Raw genomic sequence first — 25,435 nt, 5'->3', positions numbered from 1 at the left:
TTCTTATTTTTATTATTTATTTTTTATTATTATTATTTACTATACTTAGAACAGATTACACGGCCGCTGTCCTGTCGGATAATGCCTCCCCTCCTCCTCTCAGTCAGCTGTTCGCTATAATTATTCTTCCCGCACTGTCTCCCATCGAAAAATGCATCTGATGGACTGCGCACAAGCAATAATGACGTCAACCCCAGCTGAGCAGAGCAGTCAGCTGGAGTGACATCATTTACCGTGCATGCGCAGTCCGTCAGATGCATTTTTCGACGGGAGGCATTATCCGACAGGACACCGGCCGCCCAAAATCTCTGCGCTTCAAGTCCCAACGGCTGTCTGTGGGGCACATGCGCAGTAGCGCAATCCCACGGACACAGGGACTGGACGTGGAGACACTTGGACTTTATATGTATAGATATATATATACACACACACATCTCTGACAGGAGTTCTAATTCTCCCACACTTTATTCAAAAACATATATATATATATATATATATATATATATATATATATAATAATGTACCGACAGTGGATCAGACGGGATACAATCTGATTGTACAAACTCTGCTCCATCTCCTGACATGGATGTAGAACCCATTGTACAGTGTATGGGGGACGGAGGGGATTGTAGTGTATGGGGGGGGGGAGAGAATTGCAGTGTATGGGGGAGGGAGGGGATTGTAGTGTATGGGAGGACGGAGGGGATTGTAGTGTATGGGGGGGAGATTATAGTGTATGGGGGAGGGGTTCTGCAGTGTATGGGGGAGGGGTTCTACAGTGTATGGGGGAGGGAGGGGATTGTAGCGTGGGGGGTGGGAGGGGATTGTAGTGGGGGGGAGGAGATTGTAGTGTATTGGGGGGGATTGTAGTGTGTTGGGGAAGGGAGGGGATTGTAGTGTGGGGGGAGGGGGTTGTAGTGTGGGGGGGATTGTAGTGTATGGGGGGGAGGGGACTGTAGTGTATGGGGGGAGGGGACTATAGTGTATGAGGGGAGGGGATTATAGTGTATGGGGGGAGGGGATTATAGTGTATGGGGGAGGGGGGATTATAGTGTATGGGGGAGGGGATTGTAGTATATGGGGGAGGGAGGGGATTGTAGTGTGGGGGGGGAGAGGGGATAGTAGTGTTAGGGGGAGTGAGGGGATTGTAGTGTGGGGGGAGGGGATTGTAGTGTATGAGGGAGTGAGGAGATTGTAGTGTATGGGGGAGGGAGGGGATTGTAGTGTATGGAGGGGAGAGGATTGTAGTGTCTGGGGGGGATTGAACGACAAATGTTGGGTTGGAGATTGGTGTGGGGGAGCGGAGATGTGAGGGCGGGAAACCAGAGAGGACACACACACACAGAACAGTGGATCATCCAATAGGAAAAGACTTCCAAATCCAACACCACCTCCCCCACCCCGGCTGAAGGTCTAACCCCCCCCTCCCCCTCACACAGAGGGGCGGCCTGGGACTCACCCTGGGGAAGTCGGTGACCCGGCACACACCTTACGGTAAGACAGAAGAGACGGACGGAGGAGTTCCCGGGGTTCAGTCACCTCAGAGTCGGGGAGAGCCCCAATCACCGTCCATGGCGGAACAACGCTCCCAGCATTCCCCGAGCCCGGGCCAATGATGTGATTAAAACCTTGAATGAACTTTCGAGCACAACTACTTTTAATGAGCAGGATTTCGTTTCTGTCCAATGTCCATCCAGTCAGCAGGTTCTTAATCTACAATGAGGTCAGCAGCCTGTTTCCTTACATAAGAGGGAGGAAGAGGTAGCGTTTAGCTAATATATGGGAGAACAATTGCAAGATAAGACCTAATGAGCGGCTTTCTCTAACACACATACCTTTAAATAATGAGAGCTGGTCAAGTGAAGTCTGGGTTTGGATCATGGAACGATAGAAGTGTTTGACTTGTAAGTACTGAAACACCTTAGATTAAGATAGTTACATTGTTGGTTATGAGTGGAAAAAAGTAGGAACCCAGTAGAACTGGCCAATTGGTAGAAGCTAGTTAGATTCAAGGTGGACCAGGAAGCAAAAGCTTGTATTGACTCAATTGCTGGGTAAAATAGAGGATGGCGAAGAGAAGACAATAGTGGTCTGTTCAGGGATTGAATGCTAAATTTACATTTCAGGTGATCCTATAGGCCTAAGGCCTGAATTGATATAGGGTTCACCGTCTGAGGGATTAAGCCATAATTAGTTAGCTATGGAGGGGGGATCACAGTCTGCCACTTTGATACTCACCGTAGTTGAGTTTTCCAAGTGGCATGATACTTAGTCAACTGGGCCATTTGCAATGCAAAATATTAACTGGTAACATGGGTAAGTATAATGTTCACCTTGGCAACCAAGCTTTAATGGGCCTCCATACATATTGTAGCACCCGTCTTAGTTGGATCGTGAAGAAGTGTACCGGTACCAAGACTAGAAGAACGTAGGAAGAGATATAGTATTTTCGGCAAAAGGTTCATTTTAACAGCGGCGACTCTACTCTAGCCAGAAGTTTAACAAAGGAGTCCACTGTGTCACAGGAAAGGTCAGTTTGTTTGGTACATAGTTGGCTTGGTACAGGGCTTCATACATTTCTGTCAAATTTATACCTATATAAGAAAGACTATGGGGTATCCATGTGAAGGAGAATGAGGTGTGCCATGAAGAGAGGTCACGGGTGGCAAGAGTGGTATTAAGTGCTTGTGATTTAGTCTGATTAACCTCAAGACCCAAGAATATTGAAAAATTACATAGAACTTGAAATAAGTTGGGGATCAAAATGAGGGTAGCTGAGACAAAGAGAAGGACATTGTCTGAAAACAGTGACAGTTTGTAATGAGGGTCCTTTATGTGAATGGAAACGAGTTCGCCAATTTGACTGCAAAAGTGAAAATATACTTTAAGGTCAGTGTAGGTTAGCTTTAAGATGATAGAGAACTGGACAGTGCAGTAGAAGTAAATAGAAAAAGTATAGATCCAGATACTTTACCACTTACTTCAAAATATTATTATGCCCACTAAGCATACAAATGTGTTAGTTCTGAAAATCTGCACTGTGAAAGATGTGTTTCAGAATAACTCTTGACCTGATTTGTAAAAGAACACATGACCTGTCTTTCTTTTCTGATGACAAGCACATCCAGGTGCAGCCTCTCCATGTGTAGATTTAAGGCACACATCCTCCAAATGTATTCTCCATATGGCACAGGGATCTGTGTACACTATGTTGAAGATACACATAGAAAGATGTTCATAAATTTAATATATACTGCATATTGTCTGATCTAGCACTACCACGAGAAGTTGTAAATTTCAATGTTTTCTTGTTAAAGTAATCCAGAATTTGGAACTATTACTTAAATCTAATTAAGTTGAAGTTAGAGATCATGAAATATTCCATAGAACTACAGTCACCTATTTTGGTATATTGCAAAGAACTACTTTATATTGGGGCACAAACAGATCAAATCCTGCACCAATTTAGAAGAATTTCTGAAATAAGTAAAATATCCAGATCCCTGCGTATATTTAATATAAGATATTTACGCAAGATTAAAAGTATGTAATATATACAGTATACTGTTTAACCACTTGCCACCAAATCACGGACCTGGTACGTCATTTAACTTCAAGTTGCAGGCATCACCCCAGTACCGTTTTTTAGAGCCGACGTGGGCTCTTTTGTAATAGTATCCAAAGTGGCTAACTAGCCACTCGGTTGCTATTAAAAGCAGCAGGGGGGGGACGTCCACCCATCCCTTCCATCCACTGAAGCCCTCTCGGGCTCTCCTGCCTCACCGGGAGACCCAAGCTACCAGCCGGCCAGTTGGCTGGAGACCCATACAAAGCTGGAAACCGCTTTGATTGGGTCTCCGCTATGGTAGCCCGGAAGCGATGACATGGCATCACTTTTGGTTTACTTAGCTGTCATCGCCGGCATTTTTTGAAAATTGAAAGTATTCAAAAACTCAGATCTTGGCATTTTGAATGCTTTCAAGTGGAAAGGAGGGATTTAAGATCCCTCCATAAAGAGTACCTGCCATGTACCTATTGGTGTCACAAAAGATGTTTCCATTCCTTGTGACAGCAATAAAAGTGATAAAAAAAATATGTAAAGCAACAGTATAAAAATCAAAAAATAAAATAAATTATTATTGACATTTTTTTAAAGTGCCCTTGTCCCCCCGTGCTAGCGTGCAAAGGGGAGCCATGCATTGGTCCCGTACAGACACACAAACAGTGATAATCCCACACATATGAGGTATTGCTGTGTACGTCAGATCATGGGTAGTAATTCTAGCACTAGACCTTGTCTGTAGATATAAAGTGATAAAACCTGTAAAGGCTTATAAAGCGTCTCCTATAGATAGAAAAATTTACTAATTTGTTTGTTGTCGTTGTGTGTCCATGTGCGATTTTAAAGCGTGACATGTTTGGTATCTATTCACTCAGCGTGACATCATCTTTTATATTTTACAAACACACCGGGTAATGTATTGTGTATTTTTGCATTGAATTTTTCCCCAAAAATATGTTTGAAAAACCGCTGTGCAAATACTGTGTGACATAAAAAATTGCAAAACCCACCAATTTATTCTCTAGGGCCTTTGCTTTAAAGAAATATGTAATGTCTGCGGGTTCTAAGTAATTTTCTAGCAAAAAAAAAAAACAGATTTTCACATGTGTACAAAAAGTGCCAGAAAATCCCTGGTCTTCAAGTGGTTAAAGTAAATAACATTTCCCCAAAATTTTGGATTTCCATCTTATTTAAATATCATTGGGAAATCTATAGTTCTTCAAGTGTTGGTATTAAACCCAAAAACAAACATTTATTATATTGTAGCTTACCGATTCTTATATGTAATACCTGCATTTGTTTTCTTTCTTAGGCTCTCTTTCCAGTGGCAGCTGGTGCTCGGTAATTCATGAAGGGGTGGCAAACCAATGCACCCCCCCCCCCCCCGACAGACAGATGGTTGGACAGTCGGTCGGTCGGTCGGCAGGCAGGCAGGCAACACATTCCCCCCCCCGAATGGCCTGCCTCCTTACCTCCTCCTGTCCGAGCCGGGGAGTGCTGGATGGGTGAGCCGCTGTGCTTCTCCTCCAGCCGTGTGTCTTCTGCCTCTTCCTGGCCAGTAAGATCGCTTCTCCTTTTGGCCAAGTGGGAAAGGGACCTCACAACCCTCTTCCTCATTGGCTGGGAGGAGAGTCAGTGTGACAATAGCGAATATTTATTTGCTATTGCCATTTTATTGCCATACAACTGGGTGGACTCAGGGTGCAGTGCTCTGCGCCCTGAGCCCACCCTTTTTTGAAGTCTATTAGAGCCTCTGGCTCCAATCACGTGATTAAAAAAAAAAAAAATCCCCTACTAGAATCCATGCGTCCGGCGCCCTGCATGTAGATTAGGGGGCCGGACACATGGATAGGGGGGGCGGCGCCCCTGCACCCCCAATAGATGGGCCGCCACTGTCTCTTTCCTTTATTGTCACTGGTGATCCAACCAGTAAATATGTTGTTTTTCAACAGAGCAAGTTGTCCTGTAGATGGAGCATTTAGAGGGCTGAGACAAACCATTTGCCACTGACAGGGGTGCTTACAACTATCAGTTTTTAGTTATTTATGTATAACCTTTATCCCAAAAGGAAAACAACTGTTTGTTGTAACTGCTTAAAAAAGTGTTAGCTGGAATTTGGCTTCAAGTCTTTAGTGTATTTAAAACTGATAGCACATCTAACATTCCCCCACCCGTATACTGACAATGCTGCTGCCCAAAGGTGTTTCTTTTGCTCCTTTATTCAGAATGGGGGCACTCTAATACAGAAGGTGTGTTACTGGCCAGATCATCAGATAAAAACAGAGGGAAAAATGCCTAAAAAGAAAACTAATTGGTATGCTGCAATATATTACATTTTTGTTTTTGGTTGTTATATCACTTCAAGAAGTATGAGTGCCTTGTACTTCAAAAACACACAATCGCTAATAGAGCTCGTGCTGCATTCTCCAATTTACTATACTTACCATTATCATTCTTAACTAAATAATACATCTATTTTAAGTTCAAGAGAGATGAATACAAAAGGAAACAACGGGAAGAAGAAGAAGCTGAAATACAGAAGAAGAAAGACATTCAAAGAAAAAAGGTAAGAGTGCAAGAGGCTAAATATCTGACTGTTATAGACACTAAAATCCTTTATGTCAAAGCTAAATCCTAGGTAAAAAGCTAAATACACAATTAACCCCTTCCAGCCCTAGCTTCCCTTTTCATTAGAACAATCTGTTTATTGTGGTTGTATTAAAAAACAGTACAGCAGTGTGTGGTTGGGGCTTAAGGTGCCCTAGTGGGGACACTGTGTAACTGCACTTGCTAATGCTTGAATCATAGCCAGATGCAGCAGTCATGTGAAATCAACATTAAGGCAGGTCTCCAGATTTTAGAAGCGAGCAGCAACTTGCACAGTTAACTCCTTGGAATCCATGGCTGAACTTCTATTGCGCACTTCAGACACACTTCTGTTAGAGCACACTACTCCAGGTGTGCAGTATTTCAGAGCCGGTACTGTGGAGCATGTAGCAGTTGCCACCAACTCAGCAATACTGTCACCTCACTCCCAGTGACTGTTTACACTGTTGCTACTGGATACAGGAAACACTCTTTCTCTATAACTGCATGCTTGTTCTCCTTCCTGGGGCCCCTCTGGATCTCTCTTCCATGACTCAAGGCTGGGACCTGAGGTACTCTGTGTCCCCCGGGTTAGTCCCAGTAAGTGCAGAACTGGCCGCTAGTGAAGTGGCCAAGCATACCATTCCTTCATTACCAGAGTTACCATCACCTTAGCTATGTCACCCGTCTCCTGACTGGTTGACTGTTTTAGCAAGTGACACAAATAAAGTAGTCCTTGGCAACAGCAATCTAGTTTCCTCTGGACGACATTCTACTCGTTAGAGCCCTAGTTTTAAGCCATGTTCTGTTAAATCACTATGCATGCACCCCTTTAGAGAGACTTAAGACCAGGCAGATTAAAGAACAACAAAAGATCTTTACTGAAGAAGTTAAAGTAATACTAAAGGTTCTTTTCTTTTTTCTGGTTTAAAATAACAAGCATGTTATACTTACCTGCTCTGTGCTATTGTTTTGCACAGAGCAGCCCAAATCCTCCTCTTTCCAGGACCCCCACTCCCAGCTCCCGCCAGCCAAGTGCCTCCTTTGCAAGCCACTTGCTATGGGGGCACTTATGCGTGCTAGCTCCTGAGCCCTGCTCTGTGTGTCCATAAGACGCACAGATCGTGGCTCAGCTGCGCACCCCATTCCTCATCACTGGCATCATTGGCTGCTATATCTGAGCCAATGAGGAGGGAGAGAGCCAAGAGAGCCCCAGCTCTTGTGCACATTGCTAGATCGAGATCTGGCTCAGATAAGTGGGTAGCCTCTGTACAGAGCGCTTCTTGTTCATTCATTCTGCAGTGCAGCTGAGGCGGCAAAAAAAAAAAGGATTGGGGATCTGTGTCCTCAAACTCTTTCGCCATCTCAAAAGTGAGACATCAAGGGTCTGTGTAGAACCCTGATATTTCACCAAAGCTCCCTCCCCCCACAAGGCTTCAAAAAATGTAGAAAATAAAAAAAATATATAAAATTGTAAAAAAGATTTAAAAAAATAATAATTAAGGGCTCCTTCATACAGGTAGGTCAATGCAGATGCAGAAGACCGTGGCTCCCCTTGCAGGGCAGGTTTAAGTGCCCCTCTGAATGATCCCTAAAAGCAATAAACATATTCATAATATTTTGTATATTTCTGTCTAAAGAACTGTGTGTAAATTTAATCAATGCAGAATTACATTTTTGTCAAAGTGACCATTGCTTTCTTTTATAATGGTTTTAGGCAGAGAAACTAGAAGAAAAAAGGCGCCTAGAGGAAATAGAGAGAAGGGAAAGATGGCATAAATCCAGGGCCATGTAAGTAAAAACATGTAAACACTAAGTTCAATATATATTTGGAGCATTTGAAAGGTGTACATATATAGCTGCACACCATTATACAGCAATAAAGAGCTTTTATCATAGGTAGTTTGATTAAAGGACATGGAGCTTTTATTCAAGTATTGTAGCAGTAACACTAATCAACATCCTGTAAGAACAATTGAAAAAAAAAACCCTTAAAGAAAAGAAAAATAACCAGTTTTAAATAATTTTCAATATTTCATAAACAACAATTAATATTTACAATTACTAAACTTATCTGAATGTCAGCTTGCTCTATCTTATTTCATTCTAATAAAAATTGTCCTCTATGTGTATTTGTATAAAACAAAGCTACTGCTATTGCATACAGTATACAGTAAAATATCTAACACACTAAGATGTACATTGAAATAAACATGCCACTGCTTTTTTGTCTTTTGTTTTTTTATATTCAGTGCATGAGCTTTTGCTTTCTGAGTGTTTCATGTTTAATGTGTTTCCACAGAACAGGCAGGAACCTTATCTTCCTGAAGTTCTTCGTAGAACTTTCCATACTGGACAGTGGTATTAGATTTTACTGTAACTGCTGGTGAAATCAGATTTTGCCACCGAGCAAAGTAGTTATGAGTATACGTCTATCAGGTCTAACGGACTAAGGTTCTGGTTCAGCCTGATACTGTAAACATCTGCACAATTCTTTCTAGAGAGTCCTTATTTTCAAGCTATTGTGTAGTGTTCTGCTGAGCTAAACCAATGTGTTAGCGTTAGCCTGTGTCAACCAAAGAGGCAAATTTTCTCTACTAGTCCACCCTAGTCACTATTATCAGGAATCTGATGATCCTGGAATGTGCCTCCTTGAGATGCTGGAACACCCTCTACAGACTCCTTACTTTCTCTCACTTATAAAGATAGATGTAAAAAATGTTAGTTCTACATAGTTTTTCATAGCCACCAACAGAATTAAAACTTACCTTGGAAGTTTAAATGGGGTTGGTAATAAAAGAGAGAAGATGTCACTGAGTACAGACTCCAGCTGTCTAACTAGAAACCCAGGTAGATGGTGTGTCTTGCATGGTCTTGCACCACCTATCACTTCTCCCCGCAGCCTGCCACTTGGCAGCTGCCATTCCTGACCATGCTCAATTGTCAGGAATGCAATGAATAAAGGAATCAATTCTTTATCCAGAGTGTAGGCACCCTAATATAGGAGGTGTGTTACTAGCCAAAATAGAGGGGATGAGCCTAAAAATGAATGCACCCATCACATCTAAGGAAAACTGTAATATATTACATTGTATTTTGGAGAGTTTTGTGGAATGGAGTATATTTAGACTACTTATTGTGACAACGGAGTATCATCCCTAAGTGATATAGAGAAGGAAGGAAAAGGAATATTGGATATGGGACTATAGATATACCTGGGCAGTCATAGATATATAAAATGTCACATTTTTTGTTTTGTGTTTAATACCCCTTTAAGCACATCTTTGCAACTCTGTCTCAAAGCAGCAAAGTATCCCAAGCTCCGCCAACTCCCTTGACAGCTTTTAAGTCCTCTGTACTGGGCTCCTGGCAATTAGCAGAAGCCCTGAGCTGCAGACACAAGATCCTAGTCTCTATGGGCTGTCCTCTACTAAACCCTGTTCTCGGGCTCACTGCACACTCCACTACAGCTATGAGCCTACAGTGAAAGCCATGGCAGCAGAAAATGGAAATCCTCCTGCCCCTGTTGCTAGGGGCTGGCATGGTCCAGGATGCAGCAGCAACCAATGAGGTCCTTCCAGTGTCCTTACCTTCTTTTTGTACTCTGTCCCTTCTGGGGAAGGGGAAATGAACTGCAGGAGCAAGGGAGGAAAGGGGCCACTAAATGTCACTACATACAGCATGTGAACACTCCTTTGGGTTGCTGGGTAAAGTCCCAGTCCTGTGAATATAGCACATTGTGCCTTATATCATGGAGGGATCCAAATACTGACAGATAAGGTCAGAAGAGCCCAGGAGCCGCACATCAGAACAAGACCTGCTGTGTGTATAAAAGTGCCAGTTTTAGCTTGGACCCCCACCAGGCCACGCCTCTCAACATGTTTCACTCCTCCCACTTGAGCTTACGCATGGGAATGGATCCATTTGATCCATCCCCTTCCATACATTCTGATGTGCGGCTCTTGGGATCTTCTGCTCTTATCTGTCATTGTCTGGAAAGTGGACGGGCTCCTTCCCAGCCATAGCAGCAGGCACAGGACTACATTTCCTAGCAGCCTGAGCAGCACACATACATACCATGGGTTCGCAGTGGGATTCAAATACTGGTAGACTTAAAGCAGAACTTTACCCATAACAACTTGATAAAAATAATGTGCTTTAGCAAGGAGCAGACATTCCACTTTAATTATAATGCTACCAAAATAAGTGTGTGCTATAAATTGCTTCCAGCCTTGTTCCTGCTTCTTCTTGCTGGAGGCTGCCATTTTTCTAAAGAGCAGAGCCCCTGAATAACAATAAATCTTTAGGCTGTCAGCTAATCGGCCTCTACAAATTTAGCACAGTGGCTAAAAATAGAGAGCAACTGAGCATGTGCAGAGCCAGCATATGAGACAGCATATTACTGGATTTTAAACAGTATAGACACTTATTCTTAAAGCGGAGTTCCAGCCATTTACTCACCTGTCCAACGGTCCAGCGATGCGGCCGCCGGAAGCCTCGATCCTCTCCCTCGGCGCCGGCATCACTGCTGTGGGCACCCGGCTGTTACAGTTTGCGGCTTCACAGCCGGGTACCCACTGCGCATGCGCGAGTCGCGCTGCGCGCCGTGATTGGCCGGCAATCTTCTGGGACCTCTGACGTGTCCCAGAAGATTGCAGGGAGGGAGGGGGAGAGGAGAACTTCCGCTCAGGGCGCCGCGGCGCTCCGAGCGGAAGTGGGAGCGGGTACCTGTCAAAACTAGGTACCCGCTCCCCCCCCCCAAAAAATGACATGCCAAATGTGGCATGTCGGGGGGTCAGGACTCCCTAAAGCGGAAGTTCCACTTTTGGGTGGAACTCCGCTTTAATGTTTTACATAGCTATACCTGCAAAATGGACCAGCCTGAAGTGATCTATCAGGACTTATTTGTCTGACAAAGGTTCCTCTTTAAGGAAAAGAAGGCTGCTAGAAAATAATCTGTGTTAAAGTCTTGCTGTTTTTGCAAACCTGGACATGAACTAGTAAAGGTTACAAATGGTCTGTAAAAAAAACTGACAGTTAAGTACAAATAACTCACATAAAATAGCTGTTGGCTTTGGGGGTGTGACCTTGTAATCGTTTTATACAAGTTATACACAGTCTGCTTTGATCTCTTCACTTGTTATCTAATGTAACCCAGAATCATAGGTGTGTGCAGCCTTTTGCATTAGCATGTGCACCCCAAAGCTCAAACATGCATACCTTTCTCTGTAGCCTCAGCTGCACTGGACAGTGAATAAATGGGAAGTGCTCTGTGCTGTGTGACTTCCTGTTCATTCAGAAACGGAAGCATAGTTAACACAATTTACTATGCTTCAGTTATGATTAAACACAGTGATTGTGTGTTAACTGTGTTCATTTAGAAAAGAAAAGGGTCGGTTAATGACATATTGATTAGCCCCTTTATCCACTCTCCATCCTGAAATATCCCCAGCAGCAGCTGGGGGTAGAGGAGGGAAGCCAGCAGCACTGCGATTGGGGGGGCACTTCAGCATTGGCATATAGAGCCTTGTGTCAAATCACAGCCCAATTACATAATCTAATGCTCCATGATACCTGGCGAACCCTTTTCCCCAAGGTAAAGAACTATACGTTGTTCTCCCTTTCTCATAACAAGTATTCGAGATTAGATTACATCTTTCTATCTAAAAAGACCTTTCATTCCTGTTTAAAGCCTCAAATGAACCCATGGTGTTGTTGGATCATCACCCAATCTCGCTCACTTTATCATTCCCATAATTTGGAGTTTCAATGCCTCACTTGTAAAAGATCCTAAAGTAATGTGACACCTTACTACTAAACTCCGCTTGTTCTTCCAGGAAAATTTGCCCTGTAGTAGTATGGGAAACACATACAGTAATTTACAAAAGTGAGTACACCCCTCACATTTTTGTAAATATTTTATTATATCTTTTCATGTGACAACACTGAAGAAATGACACTTTGCTACAATGTAAAGTAGTGAGTGTACAGCTTGTATAACAGTGTAAATTTGTTGTCCCTTCAAAATAACTCAACACACAGCCATTAATGTGTAAACTGCTGGCAACAAACGTGAGTACACCCCTAAGTTATAATGTCCAAATTGGTCCCAAAGTGTCAATATTCTGTGTGGCCACCATTATTTTACAGCACTGCCTTATCCCTCATGGGCATGCAGTTCTCCAGAGCTTCACAGGTCTATAACCTGTTCTCTCCCACTCCTCCATGACATTACGGAGCTGGTGGATGTTAGAGACCTTGCGCTTCTCCACCTTCCTTTTGATGATGTCTCACAGATGCTCAATAGGGTTTAGGTCTGGAGACATGCTTGACCAGTCCAACACCTTTACCCTCAACTTCTTTAGCAAGGCAGTGGTCGTCTTGAAGGTGTGTTTAGGGTCCTTATCATGTTGGAATACTGCCCGGCAGCCCAGTCTCCGAAGGGAGGGGATCATGCTCTGCTTCAGTATGTCACAGTGCATGTTGGAATTCATGGTCCCCTCAATGAACTAAAGCTTCCCAGTTCCGGCAGCACTCATGCAGCCCCAGACCATGACACTCCAACCACCATGCTTGACGGTAGACAAGACACACTTGTCTTTGTACTCCTCACCTGGTTGCTGCCACACACGCTTGACACCATCTGAACCAAATAAGTTTATCTTGGTCTCATCAGACCACAGGACATGGTTCCAGTAATCCATGTCCTTAGTCTGCTTGTCTTCAGCAAACGTTTTACGGGCTTTCTTGTGCATCATCTTTAGAAGAGGCTTCCTTTTGGGAGGACAGCCATGCAGACCAATTTAATGCAGTGTGCGGCGTATGGTCTAAGCACTGACAGGCTAACCCCCCACCCCTTCAAACTCTGCATCAATGCTGGCAACACTGATACGTCTATTTCCCAAATACAACCTCTGGATATGACGCTGAGCAAGTGCACTTCAGCTTCATTGGTTGACCATGGCGAGGCCTGTTCTGAGTGGAACCTGTCCTAATAAACGGCTGTATGGTCTTCGCCACCGTGCTGCAGCTCAGTTTCAGGGTCTTGGCAATCTTCCTATACACTAAGTCATGTAGAGCATGATTCAGTGATTAGTATGAAAGAGTGAGAGCGATAACACCAAATTTACCACCCCGACTCCCCATTCACACCTGAGACCTTGTAATGCTAACAAATCACATGACACAGAGGAAGGAAAATGGCTAATTGGGCCCAATTTGGACATTTTAACTTAGGGGTGTACTCACTTTTGTTGCCAGCGGTTCAGACTTTCATGGCTGTGTGTTGAGTTATTTTGGGGGGACAGCAAATTTACACTGTTATACAAGCTGTACACTCACTACTTTACATTGTAGCAAAGTGCAATTTCTTTAGTGTTGTCACATGAAAAGATATAATACAATTTTTACAAAAAAATGTGAGGGGTGTACTCACTTTTGTGAGATACTGTAAGTGTGGGATTTGGGGGGAATTGCTGGCTTTATACTCTCAGGTCAAAAAGGAACCGCAGAAATGGCTTAACTCCTTGTTCATTCGAATCACATTGCTTGAAGCAGCTCATAAGCGGTCAACGCCAGAAGGCGTTGTAATATCCAATATTAGAAAGCTTTCGATGAACATGGTAACAAGAGTGGGCATCTCTTAGCCCGAGCTGTTGAAAAGACAAAGTCCTCTCTTCATATCCATCAACTCCACGGTAGAAGCGATAACCTGCTTTCCAGAAATTATGAGATAGCCCAACATTTTGAACGATATTATAAAGAGCTATATAACAGTCACAAATGGAATGCGAACCCCTCTTTGAGAGATGGTTGCATAGGACAGATTAGAGGCTTCCAGGCTGAATATTGTCAAAAGCCTATACCGAGTCAGCTAGAGAGTTAGAATAGCCTTTTACTTTAGAGGAGTTGGAGTTAGCAATTAAACAGATGAAAATGGGGAAAAGTCCAGGACCTGATGGTCTATCCCTTCAGTATTACAAATGTTTTCAGGATGTCCTTGCATCGAAAATCCTGGCAACCCTTAAGGACTTACCTACTTCACCTTCTATTCCCAAAAGCTTATTGGAGGCACATATTACTGTAACCCCTAAAAAAGGCAAAGATGTAACGCGTGTAAAAAAATTATAGGCCGATTACTTATTAAATGTTGATATTAAGCTCTACACAAAAATGCTAGCTAAAAGACTTCTACCACTGCTCTCCTCTCTAATTGGACTTGATCAAGTAGGCTTTATTCCAGGCTGAGAAGCCTGTGACAACACTATTAAATCCCTTTACCTTCACCACTGGCTTTCCTTGGGTAATGGACATGTATTCTTTTCTCTCCCTTGATGCGGAAAAAGCGTTCCACAGAGTGGCCTGGGGCTACATTTGAGAAACATTGCGAGGCATGGGCTTTCACCCTCGCATGTTAGCGAGTATTTTGGCACTTTATTCTAACCCATTAGCTCGTGTGAGAGTAAATGGCCACCTGTTGAACGCCTTTAGTATTAGCAATGGCACCCGCCAATGATGTACACTTTCCCTCTTGATATATGTCCTGACCCTGGAACCCTTTCTCAACAGAATACGTGCCAATCCAGATATTAGCAGGATCACCCTGAATAATAGGGCGGTCAAACTGGCCGCGTCTGCAGACGACCTGTTATTCTTTTTATGAAAACCACTGACCTCTTTGCCCAATCTACTCAAAGATCTTTATCATTTTAGGCATCTTTCAAAACTTGAAAATCAACTATTCAAAATCGCACGCGTTAAATATCTCTCTTCCAACTTCAGTGGCTACCCTTTGTGAGGCCAATTTTCAGTTTACTTGGAAGACGGATGCCACAACATGAGTATTTTAACTAACAAAATTTTAATATAATTTTAATAAAATAATATAATAAAATAATGCATATAATAAAATTGGTATATTTAATATATTTTTAATATTTTTGGTAAGAAATGTATTTATTGTATATTAATATATTTTTAATGATATAACTATTTATTATTTATTTAAATGCATCTATGTATTTAAATGGTAATATTTTGGTGAAGTGGAACTAGGTCCCAGACTTCAACCCAGACTTCAACCTTTATTTTGTTGGGTCTCCACCACTAGTTGAATCACATATCACATATAAAACTGCAGCGTTGATGTCCCCCTGGTTATATTGATTTTATGCATCTATATTGCCCTTTGACTGTCATTGCTATGTTCTTGATAATTTACTTTTTATGCCCATATGATATGTACTTTGTAAACTACATTCAACTTTCAATAAAAAGTTTTCATGGAAAAAAAAAAGTCCATAAATCTATCCCATAGTTTGTAGATGCTATAACTTTTACGCAAACCAATCAAAATATGTCTATTGGGATTTTTTTTAACCAAAAGCATGGAGCTGATGACATATTTTCTAAATGTATAGCGCAAAAAATAAAAACCACAGAGGTGATCAAAAAAAAAAGAAACATACATTTTATGTGGGTACAGTGTCATACGACCTCGCAATTGTCAGTTAAAGCAATGCAATGCAGTATCGCAAAAAATGGCCAGGTCAGGAAGGGGGTGAACCTTTCAGAGCTGAAGTGGTTAAAGCAAATAAGCAAATATATGAACAAACAATCAAGAAGTTAACCATCATTTCATTCAAACAGGATTGCCAGTGATATTATACATCTTTTTCAGAAGTTCGGAAAAGCAATAAGATCATAAAACTTTCTGTTAATCCACAAAATGTGCAATTATACTTTTAATTCTGCTTGATTGCTACTTAGCACAGCTGTCACTTATTCTTTTGAGGTGCTGAATTAAGCACAAACTAATTTGCTCATCTTACTGTTTATCTAAATGTCTAAAATATACGTGTTAAGGAAATAAAGAGAAGATAAAAATGTACAGTAAATTAGAATATATAGATATGTGATTTTAGTGGTCAGGAGCTGTGAGAATGACAGAAGGAAGGCAAGTGATAGAAGAGATATTTCTCTTCTGGAATTTTACAACAGAGTGAGAAACTTATTGATCCAGGAGCTGAGCAGAACAGAGCCCTTGAGAGACCGTGGAGGAGGTTTCAGCATTTTACAAAGCTGCCTCCCAAGTGTCTCCAGTCTTCAAGGTATGTGCGGCTGGAAGAAGGACTGTGGCAAACCAAGAATACACTGTCGTGACTTTATTTCCCTGTTGGCCTGGAAATCTTTAAAACCTTGCAAGAAAAACCCAATCACATCTTTTTCTTTTTAATCAATATACTGTATGCAGTGCTTTTTTTCCCAAGAAAGATGGTCATGAAAAAATATGTAGAATACCATTGATGACCTGTGTTACTAGTTACCTGGATGACTTGAAACACATTTTGAAAGTAAGAATTCTGACTTTTCTCCAACATTTATTTGTTGTATGATTGTTCCTTACCTGGTACTCATAAGTATTAAAGCCACACAGCCTAGCAAAAAGCATTTTTTCAGAAGGAAGCCGGTAGTGGTTGTTCCCATATTTCTTTCATGGCAGGTGCACTCAAAGAGGAGCTACAGCCAGGTTTCCAAAAATGAAAAGACAGCAGCTACAAAAACTGTAAATAAAAAACACAAAAAAGGGCGCACCGACAGCGCATTATCCTAAATATTGGCTTTATTGTAAAAACATAAAAATGGCTACTCACAAACACAGGTGAAAATCGATCATATCGAACTCAAGAACTTGAGTATCAGGAGTAGTCCATACGATTGTCCATTGTCCTATTTGGATGACGGCTGACGCGTTTCGAGGCATACGCCTCTTCCTCAGAGCCAACCAAAAACTGTAGCTGCTGACTTTTAACAAACAGACACTCACCTGTCCAGGGATACAGTGCTGTTCTCACCCAGACCGGTTCTTCACTGGTTCTGGTTCCCCAGTATCCACATGTTAACTGGGAGAAGCCGGCTCCTACTGCACATGCACAGGTGACGCTGAGCCCTGTGAATGGTCCTGCAGCCTCCTGGGACCTGTGACGTGTCCCAGAAGGCTACAGGCAGGGAGGGAGACCAAACTAGGATCACCTAGGCAATCAAAGAGGAAGTAGTAGCAGGTACCTGCCAAAACTAGGTACCTGCGCCTCCCCAAAACAATATTCCAAATATGGCAGAGGTGGGTGAGGAAGAAGAGTGGAACTTCCCTTTTTGGGTGACGTTTCGCTTTAACACCTCACTAGATGAAATATCACTAGCAGTGATTACACATCTTCACATTATTTTGTTGCAAGTGGAAATCTTGTTGATTTTTTTTTTTTTGTAGACTTGATCTTTTTTATACATACTACTTCAAGCAAGTCTTTTAAACCTTAGTTTGCTAGTATTGCAGTGTTATGTCTGAATTGTGTGTCGCACAGGTCACAACATTTTAAAATACCACCCTGTCTTTTGCAATGACAGAGCTCTTAGTTTTAAATACCCTTCTTTCACAAAGTTTGACAGACCAACTGCAAAATCGATGTCATTACACAGGAAACTCATGTGACACCTGGAATTGTAACTGGTCAAATTTAGTACACAGAGCAAAAATTACAGTGTAGGCAAGAAAGTCACTGACATGATATGTGAAAGGCTTTGCAATGCTTATGTCTCTGTGGATTTTCCAGAGTGTGGCAAAAATCATGTGAAACACTGCAAGAGAAATGTCTCAACTTTGAGCAAACTAAAATATATGTCATAATATCTTTTAGTTATTTGCAGTTCAGTGAATATACAGTGATTTTATTTACAGAGGATGAGTAAAACATGATCTTAATTATTTGAATTTTGCGGAATTTATTATGAAGAGATCATTTGCTAAATATACAAACTTGCATCCAAACTTGATCAAGACCTCAGTACACAATATGGTTGATTTACATAAGGCAAATAGGCTGTTCACTTTGCAAGTGAAGTTACACTTTGAAAGAAAATTTCCCTCTAGAGCTTAGTGAATGTGGTGCTATTTCACTTTGCAAAGAATACCCAATCACATGCAAAGAAAATTAAAAAAAAAAAAATAAGCATTTTTGCTTGCACATGATATGATGATTAAATCATTATCAGCAGAGCTTCACCTTATTCTCTAAGATCTGGGTACAATTCTCTTGCAAAGTATAACTTCCCTTGCAAAGAGAGTAGTCTGTTTGCTTTTATTAAATTAACCCCACTGTGTTATGCTACTTGGGCAAGTTTAATCTCTTGTTGCTGGAAGATACTTGTTGTCTGTCACCTCATTAGTATAGGGTCATCATAGGGAATTTTAATGCTTCGATAATGCTACATAAATGGCTAGTGGTTAAGGGCCCTTGCACATGGCTTATTAGGGCCACACACTTACTGGAACAGCATATGTTTGTGGCAGGTAAAGCCAGCTGTTTATTATCAGCCTTGAAGAGAAAGCCTCAATGACAGACAGATTCTGACTGAATGTAAACATGCATGGAATGATTACCAGTGGTTAGCAACATATGTGTGCCTCTGGATCTGAATTGTCTTCGCCCAGGGGTGCATATCTCTCTCTAACCGCAGGTATTCACTCCATGTGCCTGTTGTTGGTTTCTACAGGCTTCCTGTCCGTGGCTGATCAGAAACACCTGGCTGTACCCTCCGTAGAAATATGTTGGTCTGGGCACTGTATGGCCTTAATTGTGCATCAGTCTAAAGTGCTAGGAGAAACAAATAAAAACTGGAATAGGATGAAACAAGTGGCTCCCTGTGCAGAGAGCCATACAAATAACATGTGGTAGAATATAATGAAGCTCAGTTGGCATAATTGCCCAATGCTCAAAAAATAAATGCTACAATATGTTTCAAATGCTGTTTGTGCAGCTTACTCAATAGGGAGATTTTTTTCCAACTGTTTAATGATCAATTGCTACTCCTAGTGATTAATCACTAGTGATTTTATTAGCAATATTTAAATACTGAAAATTTTCTTTGTAGTTGTAGCCTAATGGAGTGACTGCCAGCAAGTGGTTAAGTCACTTAATAGCTAGAATTTAACTTGCCACGGTAGCTTAGCCTGTAAAAACCAACTGCAGACAAACTTCTGAAAAAAAAAATAGTCCTCAGTAATTCCTTTTTATCAATAGATGTCCTTGATCACAATCAACCAGGAAGAAAGGTGACATCTTGTGAGTGCACGGTATCATAAATCTGTCCCCTAAGGGAGCATCACTATGATGCCCAAAGCTCACAAACAATGATGCAAATTACAGCCCTAATTTAATCATGTCAGTACCACTCTCTGCATCATCGAGAACCTCCCACCGCTGGAGAACATCTAAAGAGGGAGAGAACTATGCATGACCGGCCTAAGACATCTTGGAAAGGTAAGTAAAGAAAAGCTTAGTCTCTATACATCAAGCATACAGAAATACCTGTTAGTCCTAACATGAATCCTGTGTGCCACTAATTTCCTGTTTAGGCTGACAACATAGTTCCTCTGCTGCACTGAAAGTGCCAATCAGTGTTGTCAGCCTTGCCTAATTATCGTGTTTTGGATGACAGAACACCAACTTTCTCTCTTTATTTCAATGACATATGGAGGAGGTGTTCTGTAGTCTGGAACACAGCCGATGACTCTGGTTAGGTATTCAGTGCAGCCAAAGCAGACTGTCATTTCAAACAGGAAGTTAGGAACACACCAGATTACTGGGAAAGCAACAAGTATTTTTCTTTATTTGCTGCATTTTCTAATACAACCCCAGTTCCAAAAAGGCTGGGACACAGTGTAAAATCTACATAAAAACAGAATGCAATGATCTGCAAATCTCATAAACCCAAATTTTATTCACAATAGAAAATATAAAACATATCAAATGTTTAAACTGAGAAAATGTAAAGGAAAAAATAAGGTAGTTTTGAAACTGATGGCAGCAATATGTCTCAAAAAACATGGGCTAGGGCAACAAAAAGCTGGCAGAGTAAAGCCTCGTACATACGCAACGATTATCGGCCGACCGATCGGCCGTCTTTTGTCCAGTGTTGTTGTGTTGGTTGAAATGTGCTCTAGACTGCACACAAATTTTATCGGCCAACAAAAACCAACTTCAGAAGTGATGTCATGTTCTGGTTTACTTTTCGTGTGTTTTTTCTTCTCTGAGCATGCCCAGTCTTGCTCATCACATTTTTGTCTGCCGAAATCTGTACTGACTGACGGAAAATCGGCCGTTCTGTTGACGGCCAACAAAAATTTTATAGCATGCACACCAGATTTTGTTTGGCCGAAAAGTCGCAGTCGGTTGTCGGAAGCATCATACTAACAAGCCGAAAATCAGCCGATCGGACGTTGGCCGAAAATTCACGGCCAACAATCGTTGCGTGTGTACGAGGCATAAGTGGTACTAACAAGGAACAGCTGGAAAAACATTTAGCAATTAATTAGGTTAATTGGCAAAAGGTCAGTGACATGATCGGGTATAAAAAGGGCATCTTAGAGAGTCTGAGTGTGTCAGAAGTAAAGCTGGGCAGAGATTCACCAATCTGTGAAAAGCTGTGTCAAAAATATTATCGAACAATTTCACGAATAATGTTCCTCAAAATAAAATTGCAAAGACTTTAAATACATCATCTTCTACAGTACATACAGTAATATCATCAAAAGATTCAGAGAAATTAGACAAATCTCTCAGGTGGCACTTCATTAAAAACAGGCACGATTCTTTGATGGACATCACTGCATGGGCTGAGGAATACTTCTAAAAATCACTGTCTGTGAACACAGCTCTCCATGCCATCCAAAAATGCAAGGTACAGCTCTATCATGTAAAGAAGAAGCCATATCTGAACATGATCCAGAAACGCCGCCTCCTTCTCTGGGCCAAAGCCCATTTAAGTTGGTCTGTTGCAAAGTGGAAAACTGTTCTATAGTCAGATGAATTGAAGTTTTACATTCTTTTTGGCAACCATGGGTGTTGCATCCTCTGGACTAAAGAGAGGGACCTCCTGACTTCTTATCAGTGCTAAGTTCAAAAGCCTGCATCTCTGATAGTATGGGGGTGCATTTGTGCATATGAAATGAGCAGCTTAGAAAGGCACCATCAATGCTGAAAGATATATCCAGATTTTAGAGCAGCATATGCTCAGGCAAGAATGGAACAAAACTCAGAAAACTCCAGCAACTGGTCTCTTCAGTTCCCTGATATTTATAGTGTTGTTAAAAGAAGAGGGGATACTAAACTGTGGTATTCATAGCCCTGTCCAAACTTTTTTGAGATGTGTTGCTGCCTTGAATTTCAAAAATACCTTATGGTACATTTTCTCAATTTAAACATTTCATAGGTTTTCTATTGTGAATAAAATATGGGTTTAGACGATTTGCAAATCCTTGAATTTTTAAAGTTAAAAAATAACAACAGGATGAACAGGTATAAAAATATTTTCAAAAGTAACTCAGGAAACAAAGATTTTTTTTTGTTAATGCTATTGATAGACTGCATAATTTATGTAATTTTGATTTTGCCATTAGAGCCACTTTAACTATAGAAATGATGCTCTTTTTTTTGAGCCAAAGTCAACAATTTCATGTGTTGTGTGCTATTCCATATACATATATATATAATAGTTCTCTGTGAGCAATGCTGATTGTGATGGAATGAGCTTGGTTCAATGACAGAACCACAGTAGGAAAGTGCCCTACTGTTGCTTCCAGGAGAAGTACATGGGGGAAGAAACATTTTCATGTTACTACATAATGGTCTGTAGTAGAGCTCCACTTACCAGTACCATTAAAGCCCCGTACACACGCACCGATTGTTGGCCGACCGATCGGCCGTCTTTTGTCCAGTGTTGTTGTGTTGGTTGAAATGTGCTCTAGACTGCACACAAATTTTGTCGGCCAACAACAACCAACTGCAGAAGTGATGTCATGTTCTGGTCTACTTTTCGTGTGTTTTTTCTTCTCTGAGCATGCCCAGTCTTGCTCAACTGATTTTTGTCGGCCGAAATCTGTACTGACTGAGGAACAATCGGCCGTTCTGCTGACGGCCAACAAAAATTTTATAGCATGCACACCAGATTTTTTTCGGCCGAAAAGTCGCAGTCGGTTGTCGGAACATCATACTAACAAGCCGATAATTGGCCGATCGGGCGGCGGCCGAAAATTCACGGCCAACAATCGGTACGTGTGTACGGGGCTTAACACTACCATGACCACTTGCAGTCTTTGATGAACTTCAAACCTGGAACCTTGCTACCAACATGGCTTTCCATTTTGCCTTGTCTTTTGAAAGGTAATCTTCTACTTCACATCATAGCTGCCTGCCATTTCCTGCATGTCATCCAACCAATACGTTCTTCTCTCTTTTTCTCACCTTGCCTTCTTCCACAATTTTGCATCGCTCCTCTCCAATCAATTTACTTGCCATATGGCCAAAAATGTTCATTTTTTCTTTCATTTTTCTTACAACACAAGTGGTTTTACTTAATTTGCATTTGCTCTTTGCAACTTCTTTTTATTTGTGACCATTCACATCCAGCTGGTTTTCAAGATCATTTTGTAGCACCACAGTTTAAGACTTTTGACCTCCTTTTTTAGGAATAATAAGTTGTAAGGGGAAACCATACAACATACCAGACTTGGTTTTGTAGCAGTATTTTCTTTGTTCTTTAAGGGTTGTTCCTCAATAGCTTTTTATGACTCTTTTTTAAAATGGCCTTCATTTAATTTATTATTTGTCAGGCTATAGGACTGCAGTTGTGCGTTCATAATGACAACACAGAATAAGCTGTATAAGTGTTGCGCTGGATATTTTACACTTTGCCTGTTATATCACCTGCAAAGTAGTTAGTAATCAAAGTGCAGACATGCTTTACATCATACAATGCATTCAGAAGTTTTAGTTTTATCTTAAACTGTTTTATGATTTCTTTAGTTTTAGGCAAATTACTCCCTCCTGGTGATTTAAAGGCAGGTCAATTATTTAGCTAACAGGCAGAAAACTAGGCTTTTATAGTCTTTTCAAAGAGGCTCTCTAGAGTGTAATAATGAAAGCAATTTATTGAATGCCTATGAGCTTGCTTTCCAAGCTGTGCACATTAATCTAACAGTATTTTCTAGTGTAAAGTGTGCAAACAGATTGCACCAGCTAATCTACATCAAATGCTGCCTTTTATGCGAAAGGACAATGCCAGCTACTACATTCTACTATCAGAATGTCAGCCTATTTAAAGGACAGTTTTGATAAGCTTCTTTTTATATTATCCATATTTTGTTAATGTCACCCAGTCAGTATTGTTCAATTGTGATAACTGGAGGTTATTAATAACAAATAAAAAAAAAAAACACAAATGCAAAATCAAGTCAAAGTCATTGTTGTTGATATAAAACGAAATCACTTGCACCCATCTTAAATCAGCCTCTAACCTGAAAGTAGAAGTCTGGTATAAATGTATTTAAGCTTAAACCTGCAGCAAACCTCATTCTAAGCCCTATAATAACCAGCTTGTAAAGAAAAAATGTCTATACTTACCTATTAAGGGCCCTCCAGTCCAGTCACATGAACTTCCTAGCGTCCAGCTTCAGGGAGAGGTGAGAGCAGCTGCGATGGCTGCAGTGCCTGGGTGGTTATGTCACTCACATGGGGCATCTGTTGTCCACTGTCCCTCCACTCCCTTGAAGCCGGCGCTGAGAGTTGATCATGTGACTGGATTGGAGTGCCCTTAGATTAGATAAGTATACACATTTCCTTTAAAGGCTAATTATATAGTAAAGGGCTTAGAACGAAGGTGAAAGCAGGCTTAAGCTTAGGTAGCTTTAGACTGAACTTCGACTTTAATAAATAGATAGCCAAACTTTTTTTTTTTTTGAGATGTGGAAGGGTTGGAACCCCTGCCAAGTTTTATTACTGTATTCTGTATTACTGTGTTCCTGCTTGCCAGATCTGCCCCTTTGTTCCCGTTAGTGAGCACCTGTTTCTGTTAAGGAGGTGATTTTTCCATCAAATTTCCCCTCAAAATAATTCTTACTTCCTGTTGTGCCTAGATGACAAGTTTAAAGGGAAATCTATCTTACTTGACAGCTGACTTGGCAGCAAAAAATAAGCTAGCACAAGAATGACATATAAAAGGACATTAAGCATACCCATTGCATAGCGCCACAAAATTGAAGGCGAACTGGCCTATTTAATAAACAAATATGGCTGGCCTATGTATGCATACAGTACAGGTGTATTTAAAAAAAACATATTCAATAATATAGATGGAATGGATATGATCCACAGTCCAGCTTAACATTAAAATCCCTGCATCTACAGACATCCACAATCTAACACTAACCTATCTAGCCCTGTAAAGAAGAAATTAGTATACATACCATTTTTGAAGCCGAACTGACCCAATCCCACGGTGAGCTGTGAGCTGCGGTTTCATTGAGTAGGCGGGTGCAGAAGACACATCTGACAACAGAAGCCCCATAGTAAGTCTATGGGTGACTTCACTCCCCATTCATTTCACAGCCGTTGTCGAATGTGTCCTCTGCTGAGCTTCTGCTTCTGCCGACTGTATTGGCTTCAAAAAAGGTATGTTCTTTACAGGGCTAGATAGGTTAGTGTTAGATTGTGGATGTCTATATCTATGGATACAGGGATTTTAGTTTTAGGGTGGACAGACACTTTAATAACAGAGACATATCAAACCTACCAAAAATCTGAAATGGGAATAACCAATGCCTTTCAGTATAAATATACAATTTAAACACACTGCTGTTTTCTTCACAACAATTTCCCTCTACTAGGATGTTAAAGCAGCATACATGTTGAGATTCAACATAAATTTAGAGCATCATTAGCATTTTGGTTACTAAATAGCACAATTTGGTATACAGATCTCTACTTTAGAACTAACATAGGTACAGCTATGGAGGAAAGCGGTAGAGAGAGATTTGTCTTCAAAATAAGAACACAAAATTGTTCCAGCTGGAAGTTTGAATTCAATTCTGTAACTGTAGTAAAAATAATTTGCCTTGTACTATCTGTCTTATATATAGATAATCAATGCAGTGAAAGCAAAAGAGGTAGACTAGCTTTCATGTATAATGATGTGTGAAAATTTGTCACACAATCATTTATGGGGTGGACCAGTAAACAAACAAGATGCCAGTCCAGCACAAAAGTTACATTATACACTACACAACATTAATAAACAAAATAAAATATTGGACAATTGATCTTCAACAATTGATCCTTCATTATTCCTGTAACCACAACTATGGGCAAGAGTACACCTACTGTAAATACTTTGTCTCAGTAGACCTGGGTCTTATTGCAACTGGTCCTGAAATGTACACAGAATCCCCACTGACTT

General features: G+C 41.1%; 1 protein-coding gene across 1 annotated transcript in view; it reads left to right on the top strand.

The window, feature by feature from the left end:
• The window catches only part of EPSTI1 (epithelial stromal interaction 1), a gene marked incomplete at its 3' end in the record, with an annotated part of 197,043 nt that overhangs the window by 64,099 nt on the left and 107,509 nt on the right, over nt 1-25,435 (top strand). Inside the window, exons 5-6 of the mRNA XM_082248135.1 lie at nt 6,045-6,128; nt 7,866-7,939. Of these exons, the coding sequence (XP_082104261.1) occupies nt 6,045-6,128; nt 7,866-7,939 (158 nt within the window). The remainder of the gene's footprint in view (nt 1-6,044; nt 6,129-7,865; nt 7,940-25,435) is intronic.

This window comes from Pelophylax lessonae, assembly GCF_965119305.1.
Source record: "Pelophylax lessonae genome assembly, chromosome: 2".
In the NCBI taxonomy this organism is placed as follows: domain Eukaryota; kingdom Metazoa; phylum Chordata; class Amphibia; order Anura; family Ranidae; genus Pelophylax; species Pelophylax lessonae.
This window is presented reverse-complemented; position numbering and strand designations above follow the sequence as displayed.